A 24,525-nucleotide genomic window follows, 5' to 3' on the forward strand; every position below is an offset into this window, starting at 1 on the left:
TAAGAACTGAAAGGGGCTTTAGAATATAGAAATTGTTTCTGGAAAGATTCTTAGAAAATGTAATGGTGAAGCTATATTAGCATGTGAAAGGTTAAAGCTTTCTGGGAATTTAGAATATAAAAGATAAGACCTGGAAGCAATTCTACAAAATAGAATGTAAAAACCTAAAGGGAGCACAGAAGTAGGCTCAAACAGTGAGAACACATCAGAGCTGAAATGACCCTAAATATTACATACACAGTTACAAAAAGATCTCAGGTGTAATTTGATCTGTCATCTACAGTATTAATCAGCTCAATGACAACGCCAATAGGTAGTCATCTAAGTTCTACTTAAAGACCTCCTCTGATGAAAAAGTCATTTGGTAAGATCATATTCTCTTACTGGTCAACACTAATTGCTAAAAGAAATCCTTTATAATGAGCTGAAATATATTTCTATAAGAAAATTAAGATCCTGCTTCCTAGTTGCAAACATAATACTTTTAATTTTTTCATATTTCATCTTCCAAATCCAATTCTAAGACATTGTTTCATTTCATCATCAACTAAGTTCTCTCCAATCTGGTAACAGATATGAAATCAATATCTCATATTTAAAAAGAAAACAGATAAAAGCTAGCCTGAGCACAACCTCCTAGAACCTTCTTATTTCCTGAAAGGAAAAAAAAATACAAGAATTAGTTCATATAAAGTTTTCTAAAGACAGTATAATCAGCTATTGTTTCTTTCTATTTTAATAAAACTGAATATATGAATCTACAGTTTGGAATGTCCTATCGATCATAGTCATCAACCATAATTACATTAAATAATATTGTTGATTCAAAAAATAAAAGTCAGCTAGGATAGGTATACATTGGAGCCCAACCTACAGTTTTCAAGAAGTTCTAGAATAAAAGAATGCCATAATTTCAAAGAAACTTTTAACACAGAACTTTCAATGAGGAAATGAGTATTTAGATTTTAAGCCCTTTATTTTACAAATGAGGAAATCAGGATGCAGAAAACAGAACTGACTTAGTCTAGGCCTGAGGAACCACATCTTTTGCTTCTAGATTACCTTGCATATTATTTTTAAAGAGTTCACAAAATAATACCCAAAATGATAAAATGATTATTCAACTTCTTACTTATAGCAGAAAAATAATACCATGTAGATAATGACAAATACATTGACCTTGTAAAAAGTGATGACACTGCAATACTTTCTGAAATTGATACAGATGTGGTCCAGTTAAGATTCCTTTCTTTCTGATCCCCAACCCCTCCTAGTTAATGTAATTACCTTTTGATTCACAAATCCTGGTCCCTTTGAATTCCAATAGAAGATCTGGACCGGTTCCAGCCCCCAGCGGATCTGAGCCGACTTGGGGCTACACCCAAAAGCCCCTCTAGCTAAACCTCTCAAGCTGGGACCCCCTCTTTGCAGAGGTTCTGAACATGCTAGCCATGTCAGGACCCTCTGTCCACTTGATTCTCTGTCCAGTGTCCTTCTTATCTCTACCTTCACCTATTTTCTTACTTCCAAACCCCATAATAGACCTCTTTTATCAATATAGCTTTTCGGGCCAATAAATGCTTTTATTGGGGACTCATGCCGCCACTAGACTTCATTTACCGCTGTATCCTTGCACCGAATCCAATGGGGTTGCAGGGGAGCTCTATTTGACTCCCTGTACCCCGAACCTGCCACTAGACCTCAAACCCTAATTTCATTAGGTACCCTATATTTAGACCTCATCAAAATCACCAGAAAGAAATCAAGTAAATACTCATGTAAAAATTCTGTATATTTCTTCCTAACTTCAGGGCTTTGTCTATCGTGACATGCTAGATAAGTGTGTATAAATAAATATACACAGATACACATGCATCCATTCCCACATCTACATGCAGGCATAAATATATGTATGTCAATATATACAGCTATACCTATATATAGATATGCTTGAATCCTAACAAGCAGTAGTTCATCATGGAGTCACAGAAAAAAATACTGTATTTGTAGACAGAGCACCTACATTTGAGGACCAATTCTGCTACTTTGTAACTGTGTGACTTTATTTTTTCTCCAACTTGTACCTAGTAGCTACTCTCTGGAACTCTTTCCTCCGAGAGAATCTCTTCTCTGGATTTTCTGTTTCTTATCATCTAATCATTCTTTTTAGTATCTTTTGCTGATTCTCTGGTCACATCCTAAACCCTAAGGTTAAATGTTTCCCATAGCTCTTTTCTGGATCTTCTTCTATTCTCTCTACACTCGGTCACATAGGGACTTTAATAGGCTTAAAATGTCTATACAAATAACTTCCAAATGTATAACTAGCCCTAATCTCTTCTGAACTCCAGTCATACATTATCAACTACTACTGGATATTTCAAAGTTGATACAGAGGTATCTCAAACGTTCCTCTAAAACCCATTATTCTTTGACACTATCCTTTTTTCTGTCAAAAATACCATTACCCTTTCAGGCATTTTAGTTTGAACTTTGTTATTATCCTTGATTCTGTACTCTCCCTTACTCCGTATATCTAAACAGTTGCCAACTGATTAATTTCTTTTTACTTAAATGGCTAGAGAGTAGTTTATCATCTCTCACCTGGATTACTGCAATCTTCTCTTATTTGTCACTCCACATGTCTCAACTCTCTCTCAACTTGTTGAGACACATGTCTCAACATTCTCTCAACTCTCCAATCTATCCTCTATGCAACTGCCAAATCTTTGACTATGTCACTCCAATGGCTTTCTATGGTCTTTATAATTAAATATAAGATCTTCTGTTTGACATTTAAAACCCTTCACAACCTGGTTCCAACCTATCTTTCCAGTCTTACTGGAAAAGATCTATATTTACTCCAATTTACATGGTGGTGGTGGTGGTAGTGGTAGTGGCGGCAGCAGCAACTGTCCTTTGTATAATGCTTAAATTTTTACAAAGCACTTGACTTAAAAAATTTTAGGAAGTAAGAAGTACAAATATTTTTACTGATGAATTAATGAGGGAAGATGACCTGGCCAAAATCAATCAATTATGACTGGCTAGGACCCAGGTCCCTTGACTTCCATTCTAGTACTCTTTTACAGATAAGGAATTCAGAGATGTAATGTATGGCTCATAGTCACATAGTATCAAAATCTTAAGGGAGGTCTTCTGATTCCAAGTATAGTGCTCTTCCTAACATACTGTGCTACCTCTGGTGTGAACAAGAAGTCTTACATAAAACATAAATGTCTTAACATTTCAAATTAAGAGACCTGAAAGTATAGGAGCTCCAATCCTCCTCTGTGCCTGTGTTTGATGAAGAAGGGGGAAGGGAATAAGAAGAAAAAATAAAATGTAATAGGGGAATTGGTACACCAGAGAGACATCCCTTTCTAGAATTCACCCAAAATCTGGCCTTTCATTTCAGAGGCCCACATCAACATCCTTAGTAACAGGATTTTGTCAAGAGCACCTTGAAGTTCCCCTGACCTGTGCTGCTCCATGTTAGCAGCAAAAGACAGGAGACAGGCCCCTGTGACACCTATTTAACAGATGGAGAGTGGTATGTATGGGATATCTTTAATTCTCCCTCAGGAACACCCTGCAGTGCTAAAATGCAATTTCCACACAGCCCTTCTATACCAGAATTCACTCTGACCATTACTGGTAGAAAGAAGTCAAGCATCAAACAAGTGAAATGCCAAAACACAAATGGAGATTAACAAAGATCCAGGGAAGAGAGGAAGGCACCTAGGATGAAAGAAGGATTGGAAACTGGGACACATGAGGAATGCTGGAGTTACTGGTGATACTTAGCCTGGAGCACAGGAGAAAGGATATGTGGCCAGAATATAACGGTGATGGCTCTTTAAAAAGAGGGATGTTGTGGGGTCAAATGAGAAGAAATTTTCTCCCTCTCTCTCTTTTTTTGCTTTTATTTTTGTTAAGAGTTTTTCTTTTTGTTTGTTGTTGTTTGGGAGAGTATCAGTCTTGTGGAAGAATCAGATTCTATCTGATGGACTAAAGAGAACAGGACTAAAACAATGGGCTGATATGGAAGAAAGGCAAATTTTAAGTCAATACAAAGATAAGGATTTTCAAAAGTGCAAGTGGCTCACTCTGGAAGGATTAGATTCTTCCTTATTCAGTTAGGGGTAGACACATGATGACTTCTGAGACTCCTTTCAAAGTATAACTTTCAATAATTCTATGACAGTATTATCTTAGTGTCCTGAAATCATAAAATAATTTATTTCAACAACCATTAAAATGCCTAATATTTTTACTAGAAGCAGAACCATAAATTCAGTTCTGGATGAGATTTAAAATTTAAACAAAATATGATCCTTGTCATTCAGGAAAATCACTATAAAATCATATAATTATATATAATATAATACGTCACAAATAGAAATATAGTCCTATATAAATTAACACAAAAACCATTTGTAAAAGTGAAAACAAACTACTATGTGGGTAAAGGGAGGAGAGAAGAAAAGGATGAAGAAAATCAGGAAAGGCTTCCTAAACTCCAAGAGCAGTTTCTGTAGAAATTGACGAAGGCATGATCAGCAATGGCAAGAGAATCTTAGATGCAGACACATGTTTATTAATAATCTTGCATATACAAAATGTTTAAAAAGAAGCTTAACAAGATAGTTTCAGACAGTTCAAGATAACAGGAAAAGCTCAAGCTATGTCATCCAACTTTCACACATGACCTAAAGGCATTGACTCCTTCATTCAAGGCATGAAATATAAATAAATAATGAAAATTATCTTCCTAGGCTTAAAAGTGTATGAACAATATTTTGAAATCCTTTGCCCAAAGTGCAGTGACTTGAAGAGAAGAGATAGGGAACGATGGAGAACAGCTGGAAAACTTAAATTACATTTGTAACTAAGGAGGCCCAATAATGCTCCTTCGAACAAGCCAGTAACCAAAGCCCAACCTCCCCTTACCTTAAGATGCAGAAGCAGCTCTTAGCTCCTGAAGATAAGCGGCAGAAGCCAAACCTCTGTTTGCTGTCAATGTCAGTAAGCACAAATGTGAAATTCTGGCCAACTTGGCTCACTGTAAGGCTAAAGGAAAGAAAGAACAAAGGGAAAATAAATTGTGCAACCAGTTCAGTGATAAAAATTATCTAATCAAACCAAGTCATTGAACCTGTAACATTTCCTTTCTCAGTAGGCCTATGATTCTCTAAATGAACTTGCACATTTACATTTTTCATCAGTATGGAAGGGAAATTAGTAAGAAAGTCAATCTCTGGGACCACCTTGGAAAAATAATATATCACTGTACTAAAATAAAAAGAAGTCAATCCCAGGCTCTATCACTAACTAATAGCATAATCTAAGCAAGTTAACTTATTTCTTGGAGTTTCAACTTTCACATCTGAACTATGAACAAATTAGAATATATGATTTCTGAGATCTCTCTGCCAGTTCTGACATTCAATGTGAAGAGGAAGGTCAGAATCAGTTCTGGGCCCGGAATAATTAGACTGAGTTCAAATCTCACTTTACACATTTATCATTTTGTGGCCTTAAGCAAGTCACTTAAACTCTTCTCAGCCTCAATTTTCTTCAACTATAAAAATGAGGGAAAGGGAGGACCTATTTCAGAGGGTTGTAAGGACCAAATACAATAGTAAAAGGTATCCCAAAAGTCTTCTTTGCAGTTCAACGATTAATCATCTGAAAATACATCAAGACTTTTGGGACACCCTGAACATGTAAACCAACAAATAAACATACACACACACAAGCTATGTTCTATAGTCCTCTCAAGCTCCAAAATTCTGTTCTAAGTTCTTTTCCAGTACTGACATTCTGTTTTTAGATCCATTTTAGCTCTAATGTTCTAAATATTCTGGTTTTCAATATCCTTTCCAGTCATCATTCTTTTTTTTTTCCCAAGCTCCCTTCTACAGTAGCTCTCTCACTCTTTATTCCTGGTTCTATGATTACATAATTCTAAATGATGCCCTAGAAGTGCTTGGGGCTACTTGGTAAAACCACTTACAGATACAAGGAACAAGGCGAGCATTTGTTTTCCCAAATGCCATTTTCCTTGTACAATTTTTGAAGCCCAGAGCAGCTCATTTTGAAACCCAGGAAAGCCAGATTGTTTTAACAATGCAAGCTGCTTTCCAAGACAGTGAAAAACAATGCTATAGGAAAGCATTAAACAAAGCAATGTTTTTACTGCATTAAAACAAAAATAAAAAGCACATCACACATATAGACTTTAAAGTAAAATTAGAATGCAACGTCTGTTCTTTAAAAAAAAAAAAAAAAAAGGCATAACCAATATACTATAAACAAACTATAATAAAAATGATTTTAAAATTAACACAAATATAGTTATTTAAAAATTCTAATAATGGAATTTAGTAATGTCAGCTTTTTAAAAGAGCTTTAGGACTTGGAACACTAGAACATTAAGGTTACAGAAGCTTTGCCACATGGGTATGACTCCTTAGCTGAGACGTGCATGGACAACAGGAGCCTATTAATACTTTTTATTTATTATTAAAATGCAATGAATCTCTCTGATGAGATTTTAGAATTAACAAAGAATTTTCTTCCCAAAATTTTTGATGGAATTTATGAGTTTTCGTACTTAAAACATTTTCTTTTCCATATAAAGTCCCAAAAGTGAGTCTATGTAATGTGTACTAAGATTAAAGAAGTGCTCTTCTCTATAATTCACTTAACAGATTAAATGAATACCATTATCAAGGAGAAAATGGGAAACAATAGTTGAAGTATTCTTTAAAGATAGCACTCATAATTAACGATGAGTCTTCTGCACTACTTAAGACTTCTAAAAGTCAGCTCTTATAAAAGCCCTGCATAAAAGATATATATGTAAATCAAGACTCAAGGAGTCTTTGGGGTACAGAGCACCTTTAATGGTCTTATGTTGCAAGTTCTATTTGGCAGCACTATGCAAGGGGCACCAAATACCAATAGCTTTTATCTCTGCCAGAGATGTGGTTTAGTGGAGAAACCCCAATCAATACCTGAGACAGGAGAATTCAAGTACCAGTTCCACGTAACAAATCTGAATCTATTCACTCATCAGTCAAGCAGGGATAACAATACTTATATTTCCTACCTCACTGTCTTGTTGCCAGGATATAATAATAATAACAGCTCACATTTATATAGAGCTCTATGGTTACAAAAAAGAGTTAAAAAAAGTATAAGTTAAAAACAAAAGTTAAAAAAAGTATAAGACTTGGAGTCTGGGTTTTAATCCCAGTTCTGACCCATATTAGCTATGTAACCCTGAGTAAAAGCACTCTCCCCTATCTAAGCCTTGATTCCCTCACTTTTAAAGTAAGGGTTATTCTATTTGTGCTATTGGGGGTCTTATGAGAAAAGCAATTGTTCAACAACTGTTCAGAGTTATGGTCAAGATGAAATAGAATGACAATCACTGCCATTTCAGTAGGCCTCTAAGATTTACAGAATGAGTTTCTCACCTCTCTGGGGGTAGAAATATTGCTAGAATAATTCTTCAGATGATAAATTTGGTTCAGAGGAGAAAAGTGACTTGCATGCTCTTATATGGACAGGAAGTAACAAAACTGGGATTCCAACTAGGGGTTTTCTAACCTAGCAAGTGCAAGTGAGTGGTGGAAAAGCCTCTGAATGTTCAGCCATGGATATGATTAGAATCCTAGCTCACTATTTAGTACCTGGATAATTTTGGGTAAATCACTTCCCATCTTTAGGTTTTAGCTTTTTTCACCTACAAATGAAGGATCAGACCAGAACTCCTCGAGCTATAAATCATATGGTCCTCTGCTTTTTTTTCCCAGGGTTCTAGTGTATCTCATAGGATCTCTCAAATGTGATTATTTGTAGGAAAGTGTTTTAAAATCGTTTTCATCTAAAAAAAAATTAATCCCAAATATATATCATCATCCCTCCTCCATCATCATCATCATCTTCTTCATACCACTACCATTACCACCACCACTATCACTTTACATTAACAAGGTTTTCCTATGACAAAAGTCCAGGAAAGAACCTATTTCAATTTAAAGGGGGGTGAGGGATTATATTGTTTGGGGATTGATTGCTGAGCCAAGAAAATAATTCAGAAAGGAAAGGAAAACACTTTCTTCTGCCAGGTTTAACCAAGAATGTGAACAGAAACAAGGTAGCAATTTAAAAGGAATGTGGTAATAAAACAGGTGTAAGTAATGCTATCATACACCCTGAACAAGCCAAGAGAAGAAACACATTTCTATAAAAGTTACAGAGCTGTCAAGGGGACACCCAATGCTACCTTCTTGTGGCTGTTATGTTTTATCTATAAAGCTTGGATACAATGTTACTATGGTGACTTAATACTATGTTTTAAAGAAGGATTATATGATTAATTTTAACAAGGTTGAGAGCTGAGGATGTGTGAGAAACAAGATTCAAGCTCACATAATTAAAGTGATTGGGGACGAAAGCAAGGCCCACTTGGGGGAGGGGAAGGTTCGTGTGATTGAATTATTTTGCACAACAGGTCAGAAAAATTTTAAGCTATAAATGCTCCCCAGTTTTTTTTAAGGTAATGCTTTGTGTTCTCACAAACTATGTACCTTTCATAAGTTTAACTCTGAATTTCAGGTTCTAAGATGTTTAAAAAAAAAAAAAAAAAAAGGTTCTGCCAGCATTCCAAAAAGTTTAGTTGTTCGTTGGTCTAGTTGGGATGTGTTGAATTTAAATACTTGGTGCCTCACAAATGCCCATCCAGTCCTTAGTATAAGTTTGAGAGGCAGTATAGTAGAATGAAAAATACTGGCAGAAAACCAGGGTTCAAATTTAAAAGTCATATAATTGGGCAAGTCACTTTTCTTCTCTGGGATTCAGGTTGTTCATCTGTCAAACAGATGACTATATTTGTCCTACTACCTCACATGACTATAAGGTGGACAATGCTTTGTAAATCTTTAAGTTATTACATAAATGAAAATTATTATAATTACCTATCTTTAATCCTTGAAGAAGGAAAAAAAAGACAGGATATAAAGAGAATTTGTAAGTAGTAGGTTCTAGCAATAAGATGGGCTAATCCTGACCTTGGGGATTCAAAAATATCTGGGTTCAATTTTTAATTCTGCAACTGTGTGGCCTGGGGCAGCTGACTTCCCTTCTGTAAGCCTCAGCTTTCTCCTTGGTAAAATGGAATTAATAATCCGATCTACACAACTACCTCAAAGTTATTTTATATTGTAATTATAAGATCCTGGCTAAAGTTTTTTTTACAAATAATAGTGTTACAGAAAAATATATTACTGTTTTTAAAAAAAACTTGTTTAAAAAAAAAACCTATGCAAAATATTTCAGGGGATCCTATAATACCATCAACATGGGCACTTCTCTCAATGATACAGATCACAATTTTTCCATGACTTAGTAGTTAATTTGCTGAGGCCAAGGGAAAAAAAAATCACATCCTAATGGTCAACAATCTGTAATGAATCTCTTTTCATAGATGAGCTAGTCCTCTGGTAAATGACACACTTTTACTCAATCGATCAACAAGTATTCACTAAGTTCTAGCTATATGTCAACCATTGCTTTAAGCTATAGGGAGACAATGAAAAAGCAAATCTGCCCTTAAGAATCATACACTCAAAAGGAGAAGAAAACAGGTATATAATTATATAGAAAATCCATACAATAGATATAAGATAAGCTTAGAGAGAAAACAACTAGGAATTCCAGGGACAGGGATCCCATACCACTGATGGTTGGTAGGTCTTACAATAGCTTGTCCTCTTTTGGCAGCACTTCCAAGGTCACCTCCACACTTCAACAGTAAGATTTTAGTGGAAGAACAATAATTACACACTTGTATAGTACTTTATAATTTATAAAGTATCTTTTTTGTAAAAGATTTCATGAAAATATTAATATCCTCATTTTACAAATGAGGAAACTGAAACTCGAGATTTGATGATGCTTACATGACTAGAAAGTGGGACACCATTCTCAAATCACTAGACATGAAAGTAGGATTTTCATAAAGATCATCTTTCATATTCACAAATAACAATAATAATAAAACTAGCAATGTGAAATGTGCAACTATTTTATTTATTTGGGACTTCAAAAGAATTCATTCATTCATTCAAAACAAGAAGAATTTATAGGATCAAATACTAAAGAGAGAATACTAAATTTGGAATCAGAAGATAGCGATACCAATTCTGATTCTGTCACTAACTTTCAAAGAATAAGTCACTCCTACACTCTAGACTTTAGCTTCCTTACCAGGAAAAACCAAATTGAACCAGATAGCCTGTTAAGTTCCTTTCAGCTCTGACATTTTTATGTTCCTAAAAGTTCTGTATTTGGCTTATCTCTTCTCCTATGGGAGAAACTACCATTTGAATCCTGGTGACTTGGACAGATCAGCCAGGAGAAGATGCTTCCCTCCGGCTGTAATTCTTTTTTATAGGTATTGAGCTTTTGGTTAACAACAGCTGCTAGTCAGACATCTAATTCAAAGAGAAGGGGCACTCTAGAGACTCCATAGCTTACAGAAGGACACTTACTTTTACAGACTGGTTGGGTGTACTGCTAATGAATAGTTAGGTAACAAACACATCACCAAATAAGAAAGCTCAAAACTATTATATTTTAAAATATCTCTTCTTGGGCAATTTCCAGTTAACTTATAGTCAGGAAGTCCCTATCAAAATAGGCCTTAAAGGTTTCTGCATGGCAAAGGACTGATTCATCTTTTCACTTGTTGATACAGACTATAATAATATTAGATATTTGTCTGAGATGACTTCTTTGGAAAAAAGGATCTCATTTCTTAATAGTTCCTTTTTCTATGTTTGCCCTCAATTTCAGCAGCTTATTTTGTCTTTGTCTTTCTTTGTCTTAAATTAAATGATCATAAAATGTTAGAGTTATATTAGAACACAATAAGAAAACACAGACTATAGAGAATTAGAGCAAAAGGAAATTTGGGACACAGAACATAGAATGTCAGAATTCAAAGGCCTTGAGAATGTAGACCTAACATCAAACATAAAAAATGTAAACAATTTTAAAGCTCAAAAAAACTTTTGAGACACAAATACATTGAAATTGGAAGAAATCTTAAAACAAAGATTGGTTAGAGGCTCACAGAACCTTAAAGTTCATTTAGTATAACCCTCATTTTACAGATAAAATTAATTTACTCAAAGTTAGTAGTAGAGTTGGAAACAGAACCCACAACTTTATTATAACCTTTTGATTTTCTCAATCTTTAAATTTTCACAATTCCTCAGGATAAAATTTCATGAAAATGTTGTTTAAAAATAATTCTACTATAGATGCCCTAAGTAGATCAGCAATTCTGAACCCAATTGGACCCTAATTCCCAGCAAATCAAAATAATCAAAACCAAAAATAGAAGTACCTCTAAAAGCAATCATTTAAGGATAAAGTCAACACTATCTTACACCTTTTAATGTATCTTTAAAGTCCATGTCAACATGAAGAACAAGGAAGAAAAGCAATGTTTATTCAAATCACAGAATCTAACCTTCATGCTGCCTGCCAAGTGATGGTTATTTCTGTCTCCTCCAGAAGCATTTCATTAAATCTTGAAGAAGCTTCCAGGTATAGTATATAAATGGAATGCAGAGGCATGGACCATGTGGATGAAACAGTTGGATTCCAGGTATCACATGAGAGACAAGGTCCATGTTAGCCAAGTCATCATCACCAAACATTTATGGAGAAATTATATGTGGGCCAATGTACTGAATCCCATGTGACAGCTACTTGTCTTTTCTTCCACTGTTCCTGGGTTGTCAAGCAGGAATGGCTTAATATAGAACCACCTACAGACTAAATAAAGTCCAAAGTCCTTAGCCTGGCATTTAAGACTTTCTACAATCTAACTCTAACCTCTCTTTCCCACTTTATCCCTCATTCCTCTGAACACATTCCATGCTCCAAACAAGATTGTTTAGCCAAGTCCTTTTGTACTTGTACAGCACATTCCATACGTTACCAACACACTGTATTTGCTGATGTTGTTCCCAGTACTTGGAATATCTTCTCAGCCATCTCTACCATTCTTCAAGAGCCAGCTTAGATACTATCTGTATCTACCATGAAATCTTCTCTCATTCCTTCTATCATAAATAACCCTCTTCTCTTAAGTTCACCAATATCATAACATTTGTATCTCTCTTAAGCATTCATTGTATCCCATGTGATACATAATTATGAATCTCAAACTCCTTACTATAATATGAACACCATAAAGGCAGAGACAACTCTCCTCTATTTTTTATTCTACTATTCTATATTATTACTCTATTATTTATCATCTCTGGTGGATGCCCAGCCAAGGACTCTGTATTGAAAAATAGAAACTATTTGTTGAGTTATGAGGATGAAAGGTGGTAATGTAAAAAAAATTGTACTGCTAAACTCAAAAGGCCATAAATGATAGTTATGATTATTAGTTGAACTGAATAGCCCACCTTTTTCTTACTGTGTAATTTGTCTCACCAACCCAATTAGGTTCTTTGAGGGAAGGCGGCCATGTATTATAATTCTGTATTCTGAATAGTTCTGATAATAAAATGTTTAACAGGTATTTAAGGATTTGTCTTAACTATATATTTTCTATCACCATTATTTTTTCAAATGGAGAGAATGTTACTTCTACTTCAGAAAAACAGTGTAAAGATAATAGAATGTCAAATAAAATCAAAATTATGTATTTTCAAGAAGCTATATCATTTGCATAATTCCTGGTTTCAAATAAAAAAAAAAAAACTTTAAATGACATGCAAGATTTCATTAAAAAATTTTTTTCTCAGGTTCCTAAGTGTAAAGCATTGTACTAGGTGTTGAGTCATACAAAAATTAAGACTCTACAATTCCAAGATATTAGAATTATCAGACAATTTTATAGAACTTCAGAGTCAAAAGGGACCTCATAGATCAACCAATGCTCACCTAGTCAAAGTTTGAATCTCTTCTACAGATCCACAAATGATTATCTAGCCTCATTTTAGACATTCTAACACTGGAGAAATGACTAATTCTGAAGAGGGCCTATTTCATGCTGGAGAGTTATATCTGTTAGAAGGATCTTGCTAATATTGAAATCTGCTTCCCTGTAATTTCTACCCATTGTTCCTAGTTTTTTCTTCAAGTATCAAGCAAAACAAGTCTTATCTTCTTTCACAGGACAAGCCCTCATGTACTTGAAAACCCTAATTGTGAATAGTATGGTAAACAATCCGAAGATGGAAAAGTTGAGAGAATTATCTATCACTAACTTCCATTCAGAGAGCTATATCCCCAGATCCCCATTTCCTCACCTATAAATAGGAGGTATTGGTATTAAAAAATAAATCCACAAGAGTATTATTCTTTGACCCTACTAAAATATACTCTAGATCCCACAAAAATAAAAACAGCACCTTAAGATGCTTACACTCTGGCTTCCCTCAGAATCACACTTAAGGTAAAAGAAATCTCAGTAAAAGAAGAAACTATTGTAAAAGATTTTAAGTTATAGCAGTAAAGTACCATTTCTACCCCCAAATCATGCACGTGAAGCATTAGTACTTTGAACTTAGAATGTAGAATATTAAAGTCCAGATTATTATAATAAAGGGCTTTAGAATTTAACATTTGTAATATAAAACATAGAATATCAGAATATAGAGCATAAGAATATAGAATCCTTAGAGATTATAGAGTCTAACCTCATTTAAGAGATGGGCAAATTGAGTCCTAAACAAGTAAAGTGACTTAACCAAGGCCACAGAGTAACACAGTGAACAGAATCAGGTGTCCAGAATCCAAGCCCAATGTTCTGTCCACTGCATCCTACTCTTGTTCTATTTGTTTAAAAATAACTCAGGGACCTATGATTTCATCAGTGGGGCAGCTCTCTCTACCAACACTAATCATAACATTAACACAAAATCTTGGAGAGCTGCTTAAGGCTCTGAGAGTTTAAATGATTCTCTCACAATTATATAGTTAGTAAATGTCAGAGGTGGGATTTTAAGCTATTCTTCTTAATTCCTATCTGTGCTCAATCCACTATGCCATGTGTTGTCTCTAGTTTTAAAATACTCATTTAAAAATAACAGCCATAGGAAAAAAAATCTGCCCCAAAAGGATCTTCATGTAAGTCATATTTAAACTGATTAAATTGTTTTTCCGTATTAAAGACCCAACTACCTATTTGAAATTCCAGCTCCATTAGTCCCTATAAATATATCATCACCATGATTTGTAATATACCTTGTATCAATGAGTAAAATATAAGTTTTACATCTAACTGGTTAATACAAATGTAAAACTTGCATTAAATGCAAAAAACTTGGTTAGCAAACACATGAAGAAAGAAAAATTTATGTTGCTCTATTTATAATCTAAATCATTTTAAGATTAAGGCAAATTTTTCATTTAAAATTGACTGCATGTATACTCTGACTGGCCTAGGCCTTACCTACTTTTCCCCAGATGAGAATATTACTTTCTTCTTAAACTTTCCCATGATCCTTAGCTCTCCTCTATACTGACTATATTTAACTGCACAACATAATTATATCATTTCATTTTTGTATCCCTAACACCAAGCATAATGTTGCACACATGGGAGGAGGCTGAATTAAATGAAATTAAAATATATAATAAAAATAATAAATTAAATCAAAACTCCATAGATATCATCTAGTATGACTTCCTCATTTAAACAGATGAGAAGAAAGTGACTTACCTGACGTTATACAATTAATAGGAAGCAGAACCTAAAAGTTGAACCCAAGTGACTTTATTCCAAGCCTAATACCCTGGTCACTACTTGGGACTGTCTATGTGACTCAACATATCAATAATGTAGAATGAAAATTCCATTTCAGGAAAATAGTCAAACATCTTTAAATCTGATACACTTAAAATTTCTTTTTACTGAATATACACACAATGCCTCCCCTCCTTCTCCCCTCCCTATCACTCTTTTTATGTTTCTCTCTGACTCTCTGATTGACTTCTCTTTCTCTCTCTCTCTCTCTCTCTCTCTCTCCCCCCTTCCTTACCTTCAATCCCATATACATATAAATGTGCACACATGTATGCTATATCCAAAACGCATAAATTTCCATAATAATACTTACACATTTAATATACTATATATACAGTGTAAATAGCAGGAGTTTAAACTCCAACCATGCAAATATCAATGGTTTAAGTTTAGTATTGAAATTAAATTCATTAAACTACAAAAGACTTTAATGATGACCAAAATGCAGCAAGGTACAGTGAAAGAGCACTGGACTTAGAGTCAAAAAGATCCACGTGTAAGTTGTGACACTGGCACTTACAAGTTATATTAATTTGTGCAGATCATTTCACTTCTGGGTCCCAATTTCCTTACTTGTAAAATGGGGATAATAATCGTGCCATTATTATTTCAGAGTATTTAATGGAAGTGGGGAGAAGAGGGAAATGTGTATACCTTAAAACATTATTATATAATTAATTATGTAAGTTATGAAGAATAAAATAATTACAGGGTTTAGAGGTCTTTACAGTCTTAAAGATCATGTGATCCAGCACTTTCATTTTACAGGATGAGGAAACTGAGGCTCAGAGAGTTTAAGTGACTTATGCAAAGTCATAAAGATATAAAGTAGCTGAGTTAGAATTTGAGCCTGGGTTTTCTGACTCCAAATTATGAGCTCTTGGCTACTAGATCATTGCTTCTTCTTCATTGTTATTATTAATATTATAATTTAATCCTCAATTTGCAGATGAGGAAACTGAAGACTACAAAGGGAAAATTATTTGGACCAAGGTCACATAGCCCATTAACTAAGAAGTCATTTGCAGATCTTTTGCCTCCCAATCTAGGGCTCTTCCACTATCCCATGCTCCCCTACCAAGACACAGTTCAAAACTTTTAAACTTTTTGATGGTGCCCATAAAATCCCCAGGAAAGAGGATATTGTAACTCTCCCCAGCACATAGGTGCTTTAAATCATAGTTAAACAGACAGAATGTTACAAATAGCATGGTTTTCATTCTCCATAGCAGTTTTATTGACAAGTGTTTTTTTTTTTTTCTCTCTAATAAAGTTTAAAAATCTAACACTACCTGTCCACACAGAAGGGGAAACAAAACTTGGTCAAAGTCTGTAGAACTTCCTGTGGAGAGAAAAAGAGATAATTTATACATGTAATGGGAGCAATAAATCTAACATTAACCACAAGCGCCCAATCTTACAACTCTACCCCTGAAGAAATCTGAGACAGATGAAGAAATATGAGCTTTATCAATTACATGGGGAGGAGGACTGGGTAGTCAATCATGTGAAATAATAAACATGATCAAACTTCATTAAAAATGAAAAATTAATCAAGATTCACACATGGGCAAGCAGCAGGGGCCCGGCAGCAAAGCTCCAAAGGGAGGGAGGAGTTTGCATGGCTGAGTGTTAACACCCCTCAAGGGACCATCTTCAGCATGACCATATGGATCAGACTGAATAACACCAAACCACATGGGCTTGGCCTGGCAGGACCACTTCTGCTGGCACCATTTTTGCCTGTTACCTAGGAACAGAGGGGTCTGGGATTAGAAACCGCTTCCCAACATCAATAGGACCAATAACAAGAAAGAGATAAAGCCAATCATTCTCAGAGATCATTTTTGTTGAATGTACTCACAATCTTTTCCTCCATTAAAAAGTCTTATTTGCTTATTTTTAGGGAAAGTTTCTGTTTGTCACCAATTTATTTTGACATCAAATTGTAACAGTTTCAAATTTGGGGGCTTTTTAAAATGACACCACTGTGCTTGTCCTTGTTTACACATTCCCAGGTTATCAATCAATAAAAGTAAACTATTAATTTAAATGTGTTTTTGAAATAGGTAGGTATAAATCACTAAACATTTTTCAGAAAGTGTATAGAATGGAAAGGTAGGGTGATACTTCAAAAATCCTCATTCTTTGGAGGAAAAAAAAAACTTCATTCAAGAAAGGTGACAAAGTCAGAGAATATTAGTGCCAGAATGAAGGCTGGTCCACAGAGCAACAGAACATAAAACACAGAATGCTAGCCTCAAATGGAACATATGAATACAGCATATTAGAACATAAAATATTGTTTTGGAAGCTTTAAAAAAAAACATAGAATGTTAGGACATAAAATTGAACATTAGGAAATGGGACTTTATAATGTCAAGAGACACTTAAAAGAATCATTAGAAGACAGAATGATTGAACATGGAACCAAAAAAGGTTAAACCATTTAAACAAATACCCACATAAATGCAAGAAGCCATTTAAGTTAGCAAACATTTTTTAAGTGCCCATCATATAAAAGTCACAAAAGTTACCTAGACAACTTCGTGTGACAAAGAAAATTTTTCCGGTTTAGCTTAGCTTAAATGAAAAGTCTCACCCTCACCATTATTACTTCATTCATTTGTTGATCGTTAATTCAAATGTTAGGAAAATTACACATTTATCCCTTTCACAAATCTGTTTTGCTCTCCACCCTTTTCCACTCACAAGTTAAACAATAAAACAATGAGCGCATTTTTATGACTTTTAAGTCTAAGATAAACAAATCTGCTTTTACTAAGTCCAAATCTGTCAGTGTGACAAAGTAAAGATCAGGTTACAAATATAACCCTTTTCCAACCAATAATAATGAATTATCAATGCTAACTAGATTGATGATGCTCGCTTCATTTAGTTTTAAAACCAGTTCTATCACTCAAGAAAAAAACTCACATCAATCTAATCGTCTACTCAATGAAGCAGAAAGCACTTTGACTTTCCCTGCCAGAGCATATTCCTCCTACATTAATTCAATTGAGAAATTATTTTATTCTTTAACATTGTTAGGCAGGGACTACGTATTAATTGTACCACTGATAAGAAATGGAAGCAACACTAAATGAATTTGGATTAGAATGAATACAAAGGAAAATTTCTCTCAACATAATCTAAATTGCTTTATCTATACACTAGTCATATCTGAGTTGTGCTCTCTGTTAATAGCCTATATACTATTTTAAAAGTGGATGTCTTCTAATTAAAGATTAATCACCACCTAGCTCACACAGAAGAAAATGCTTAGAACTGGAATTAAGAAGAAGCAGGATCCTAGGCAATTCTGCCAAAAGCATTCTCTATGAGGTCTGAGCAACTTATAATAATATTCTTTGTTCTTAAAGCACAAATTTCATTGGCTCATAACCAACTCACTTCTAACATCAAACTTCAATGGATCCTTAATACCTCTAGCATCTAACATAAACTACTTTAGCTGGCATTTAAAACTATAAGATTATATATAATCTTATATATATATATTTGGGCTTATAATTATATATATAATATATATATAATAATATATATAAAATATATATAATTATAAATATATAAATATAATTATATATATAATATATAATTATATATAACATATATAATAATATATATTATATATATATATAATATATATAATAAAAAATATATAAGATTATAAAATCTAGTCTTTTTCTCTCTTTCTGGTCTTCTTGATCATAACTACTTTCTACAAACCTTCAATTCCAATCACACTATTGCTTCTCTGCTATTCTACACACACCATACTTCATTTTCCACCTGAATTCTAGTCCTCCTCTTCATTCCTCCCCAACCCCCCCAGCAGAACTTGGATTCTGCCTCTGGAATCCTGTTCCCTAATATGTGAGTTTAATCTTATCTTGCCTAAAATCAAGACACCAGGATACATCCCTGGCATTTGCACACAATCACAATTTGTGGTTCCTTTGGTTCCTTGAATGCTGTTGTGTTCTATGTTTGAAGATTCTATGTTCAAAAGTGCCTTCTGACTCAGCAGTTCTAAGACGACTATACACAGGAATAAAAGAGTTTTCTTGGCCAATAAGGGCATTACTCAAATAACTAGAAGAAGGAACATTATCTTTAAATTCTTTAGGGCCCCAGCCCCGCTGACACCTTTATCCTCCCAATAATTCAAATAAAAGAAATAATTTAAACAAAATAATAGTGTCGTCCTCTTTTACTTCAGGATCAAATTCTCTCCAAAAAGTTTATTTTAGATCAAACCACTTTAGCTATATGCCAAATAGCCTATAAAAATCAAACACATATACTACCCAAAGGTATACAGACCACAAAGGCTGATTTCTAAAAAATGTAAAAGGAACTTTTTCCATTTTAAGTTGAAGCTTTATTGATAAAAATGCTTCAAAGATATCTCAGGGGGAAAAAAAACCCCACGGCTAGTACATTTTGCCTCAGAATAGATTCAATAGGTAATTGATAGGCCTAACTTTAAGATGTTCTAAACACAACAGCTACAAAAGTCAAGACGTCGGAGATATGTAATTAAATCAGTTAAGTAACTCAATTAAGAATGATGCCTGAGATTTAGGGAAATTAAGTGAACTAGTTACTAAACATTAGAGGTGGGATCTGAGCCCAGGTATTTCTTATTCCAAATCTAGCATTCTAATCCATTATATTACATTTCTTTTCCTATATAGCCATATCACACATCCTTTAAATGAAGTCAAGGAAAAGATAGTGGAACAAATACTAAGGTACCTGGTACTCTGGCTAGCAACTTTAGTCATCTTCAACTGCTCTTTCCCACACTCCATATCCAATCTGTTGGCAAGGCTTCTCATTTCTCCCTTCACAATGACTCTCAGCCCCTTCTTTCCACTCAACAACCCACTTTGGTATAGGCTCTCATCACCTCTTCTCTGGCCTATTGCAAAAGACTTCTGATCAGTTTCTCTGTCTCGATATATTTCTCACTCCAAACCATCTTCCACATAGCTGCCAAAGTGATTTTCATAAGATGGATCCAACCAATGCATGTCACTGCTCAATGATATCTTATAGCTCCTTATTACCTCCAGGATTAACAATAAGTCTTCTATTTGGCTTTTAAAGACTCCACAGCTTGGCTACTTTCTAACTTCTAGTCTTCTGACTTTTTATTTCCCTCTACACAAATTAAAAGGACTTACTATTCTTCACCATGAAATAACAGCTCCTGATTCTGCATTTGCACTAACTAGCCTCTATGCTTAGGATGTTTTCCCTTCTCACTTCTCTGCCTCCTGGCTTTCCTGACTTCCTTCAAGATTCAGATTAAATCTTGCCTTCTGCAAGAAGTATTTCCAATTTCCCCATCAGCACTATTGCTAATGCCTTATCTCTGAGACTATCCTTTATTTACACCGTAAATGTCTTATAAGCCCAATTTTTTGCATTGTGTCTTACCCACTAAAATATTAGCCCCTTGAGGGCAGGGATCTAATTTTTACTTTTCTTTGTATTTCCAGTGCTAAAGCACAAAGCCTAAAGCAGAGTAAGCACTTAATAAATGTTTATCAACTGAATATCACTATTCAAAAGTCTACTCCTGCCATTTCATCTTTACTCAAGCCCACTAATGATTAACAATCCTGAGACTATCTAACCTAGAGGTAGCTAAGTGACCCAGTGGACAAGACACTGAATTTGGAATAAGGAAGACCTGAGTTAAAATTGAACCTTAGATACTTACTAGCTGTGTGATCCAAGTAAACTACTCTTTCTCTGTTCTTCAATTGTAATATAGGAATAATAACAGCAACTATCTCCCAGGGTTATTGTGAAAATCAAATGAGATACTATTTGTAAAGAGCTTAGCACACTGTGCCTGACATAATGTATGCACTTTAAAAATACTTGTTTTTTCTTTCCTTCCTTCCTAAGTCTAAATTCCAGAAGACAACAATATGTTAGCATGCTACAATGGATGAATACTAGATGAAGAGATGGCAAAGAAGTTCTACTCCTAGTACTTTCACTTAAGAAAATTACTATCCCAGTCTGGCCTCAGTTTTCTCAGCTGTAAAACAAGGGGAAAGAGTGGAAAGCCTTAGATTCTCCTCTGCTTTCTGACTCTGAATATAGGACTTTATGACTAGATGATTTCAAAAGACTCTTTAGGTCTTTCATTGTATAACGTGGCATTTTTTTTTAAATATCATCTCTCATTTGGAAATGTAATTTATAACCCTTAATAGAGAGACCCAAATGGCATTAAGTGAGTTGCAACATATGACCAAAAATGTCCTTAATGTAGGAAGTAGTGTAAAACCATTAACATTCATTCTCTGTGTCTTTGTCTCTATCTCTCTTTTTCTTTTCCCCTCCCCCCAATCCACCCATTTCATCTCAAAAGGGAATTCTGCTAAAGAAAAGTCTTCCATGATGAATAACTAAACATATTAGAAAACTTGTTTGGGCCATTGAAGATTTCAAAAATTTGCTCTAGGATAACACAGCCAATAGTGGTTAAAGGTAGGTCTTAAACTCAGATCTCTCTAACTCCAAAGCTTGCTCTCTACCTACTATATCATAGCTATCTCTCAATGTGAATATTATTAGCCAAAAATTATATGATCAAAGAAGAAGATAAGGTCATTATAAAGTGAGAACATTGGACAACACAGGAACAAATCAAGATACTCACAAAATAAAAAACAAGAGGAAGGTCAACAGGAGATGAGTGATACCCTATAGAAGATTTTTAGGGAGGATAAAGATAAAGCTTGCAGGGGATAAATTGTAATTATTGGGAATGAAGGAAGTATTAACCATATAAATGCTCTGAGATCAACTTGCATATCTAAGTAAACTCTCACTAAGAAGTCACTCTTTTGGCCAAGTAGTGAGCTTTTACTTTGGTCACCACAAAGTCAAAATTATCTTATGTTTACTGGATATTAAACTGGAAATTATCATATACACTAATATATGTGTATGCATGCATATACGTGTTTGTAACTAGCTGTCATCAATACATCATAAGAAGAAAAACAGTGGTTACTTATGCCAACATATATTTTGTGTTTTCTATTAGGATAATGATATTATAACTAGGAAGGATCTTAGAACAAAAAATATTAAAAGGAATCTGACCTCACAGAGTTAAGGCCATGGATAGAAAAGAATTTAGAGATCATTTCATCTAACACCCTGATTTCAACAGAGAAGAGGACAAAGACCCAAAGAATTAAAATAAAAGGATCGAGTATAAAAGTCAAGTTAGTATCAGAAGCAAGACTAAATCACTGAATATTTTTCTGATCAGCCCCCTTCCAGAAACTATGACAACCATTTTCATAAGGAATATTCCACTCTTCAGAAAAGACACCAAAGTCCTGCTTTCAATGTAATACCAACAGTCCCTTAGCTACCTCATTGATTGTTTTGCTTAGGAAATGTTTTCTCTAACAACCAATTACATGTACTTCTTTCTATCCTGTCTTTGAGCAGTGTTGTAGAATGGAAAGAGAAGTGAATACAAAAGCCCAGGACTGGAATCTTCTTGGTTCTATAGCTATTGGCAAATCACTTCCCTCTATGAGACTCAATTCCCCTATTTGTAAATTGAAGAGGTTAGAGTAGAGGACTTCTATTAATTCTTAAATGTTATGGTCCTATGTGCTACATAGATGAAATGGAAATGAATCAATTGTCAGGGGATGAGGAGAGGTAGTATGAGCAAAGGAGAAGGGCAGCATCCGTCAGTTTTCAGGATCAATCCTAGAATTTATATTTTCACAAGGCTTTTTAATGTGCAGTTTGATTTCTTAACATTTTAATGAGCCAAAAAAAAAAAAAAAAAAAGTGAATCTATAGCTTCCAGTCACCACAGTTAAAGTGCAGAGCATGAACTAGATCCCAAGGGGAAGGCAGCCCACCATGTCACTACTGGCTTTAGGACATACACCACCTGGTTCCATGTCCCCAGGTTCCAACTCTTTTCATAATCAAAACACTGCTGACATTATAAACCCCACACGGGTTTGCTAAAATCCCCCTCAATCAATACGGCCAGCACATAACTTATTGGAGACAACAGTGGGCTCATTGATTAAGTTGAGTTCCATAGCAAAGTTTTCAAAATAAATGAGACAAGTATACAGCATTCAACCCCTTTGTGTCACAAGACAATTTATGAAATAGGCAATTTCCAAAAGGGCTTACATACACACACACACACACACACACACACACACATACACACAAAACAATCACTTAAGTAGGAAGAAGCCAAAATATGAAGAAAAAAGGGAGAAAAAAAGAAAGATTTACAAGTAACAACTCCCATTTATATAAGGCACTTTGCCATTTATTCATTTTCTTTACAATATTTCCCTGGAGATATAATAATACAGGTATCATTTGTATATACAATTGAAGAAACTATAATCTAGATAGGTAAAAGCTTGCCTCTAGTCACCAAACATCAGGACAAAGACTCAAATGCAGATTTCTGGTGCCAAATATTGTGATAATACATTGCCTCTAAACTATGTATTTATTATAATAAAGTGTGATGTATCAACCAAAAGAGTTAATATAATATTAAAATATAATATAAAACATAATAGAAGTACAGTATCCAGAACAAGGAAGCAACAATGCCACTATCCTTTACCCTAGTTAAATCATATCTAAAGTGCATTATCTAGTTTGGGGTATCACATTTTAAGAGGAACAATAACAAGCTGGACAATTTGTTCAAGAGAGATCAACAAGGATAGTCTTGAAAAATAGTCATATGTGGGCTGGTTGAAAAAAATTAGGAAGATTTAGCGTAGATAAAACTTAGGAGCAGACATAATTTTAGAATGGAGAGCCAAAATAGATCAGAGATAATCTGGTCCAACTCCTTCATCTTATGTATGAGAAAACTAAATGATGACCATCTTTGAATATTTGATATGCCTTAATATATAATATAATATCTCTTACTATAAGAATGTACAAAAGAGACTGATTTTGATTCAATGTAAAAATAATTTCTTAATAACTAAAAATGTCTGAAAGTAGAATAGTATGCCTTAAGAGTCAGCGATGCCCCAACTCCAAGTATAGATCTAACCTATATTCTGCAATGCTGCAGAAGGAACGAATACATGCTTCACACACAGGTTATAATATCTGAGGTCATCTGGTCCCCAGTTTCTTAAACTGTGGTTTACAACGTTATGTGGGATCTCCTAAACTTAACATAGGGATCAAAAAATTATGACTTATTATTATCAATAAATGTTTGACTTATATATCTATTTCATGTACCCAGGGTCATGTAAAAATTTCTTGGACAAAAAGGGGTCAAGAGTGGAAAAAATTTAGGAAGTCCTGATGTAATACAATTCCTTTATTTTACAGATGAAGAGACTGAAGGCAGAAATGTTAAGCGATCTTCCCTTTAAGATTACCTAGGTAAAACTTGTCAGAACTAAGAGTCAAACCCAGATCCTCTAATGTCAAATCCAGTATTCTTCCACTATGCCACACTGACTTGAACAACTGAATTAGATGATCTTGAAGATCCTTTTCAATCCCATAATCCCACAGTTCTATGAAAACTGTTGTTCTACAGTATAATGAAAGGAATGAAAAAAATTCACACAACAAACCTC

At 34.4% G+C, this 24,525-nt stretch overlaps 1 protein-coding gene across 1 annotated transcript in view; it reads right to left on the reverse strand.

Moving 5' to 3' along the window:
- Positions 1–24,525, reverse strand: part of DENND1A (DENN domain containing 1A) — a 645,990-nt gene that overhangs the window by 452,462 nt on the left and 169,003 nt on the right. Inside the window, 2 exon segments of the mRNA XM_031954278.1 lie at positions 4,954–5,073; positions 16,144–16,193. Coding sequence (XP_031810138.1) covers positions 4,954–5,073; positions 16,144–16,193 — 170 coding nt within the window.

The sequence above is a fragment of the Sarcophilus harrisii genome, chromosome 2 (assembly GCF_902635505.1).
Source record: "Sarcophilus harrisii chromosome 2, mSarHar1.11, whole genome shotgun sequence".
NCBI classification, from domain to species: Eukaryota; Metazoa; Chordata; class Mammalia; order Dasyuromorphia; family Dasyuridae; genus Sarcophilus; species Sarcophilus harrisii.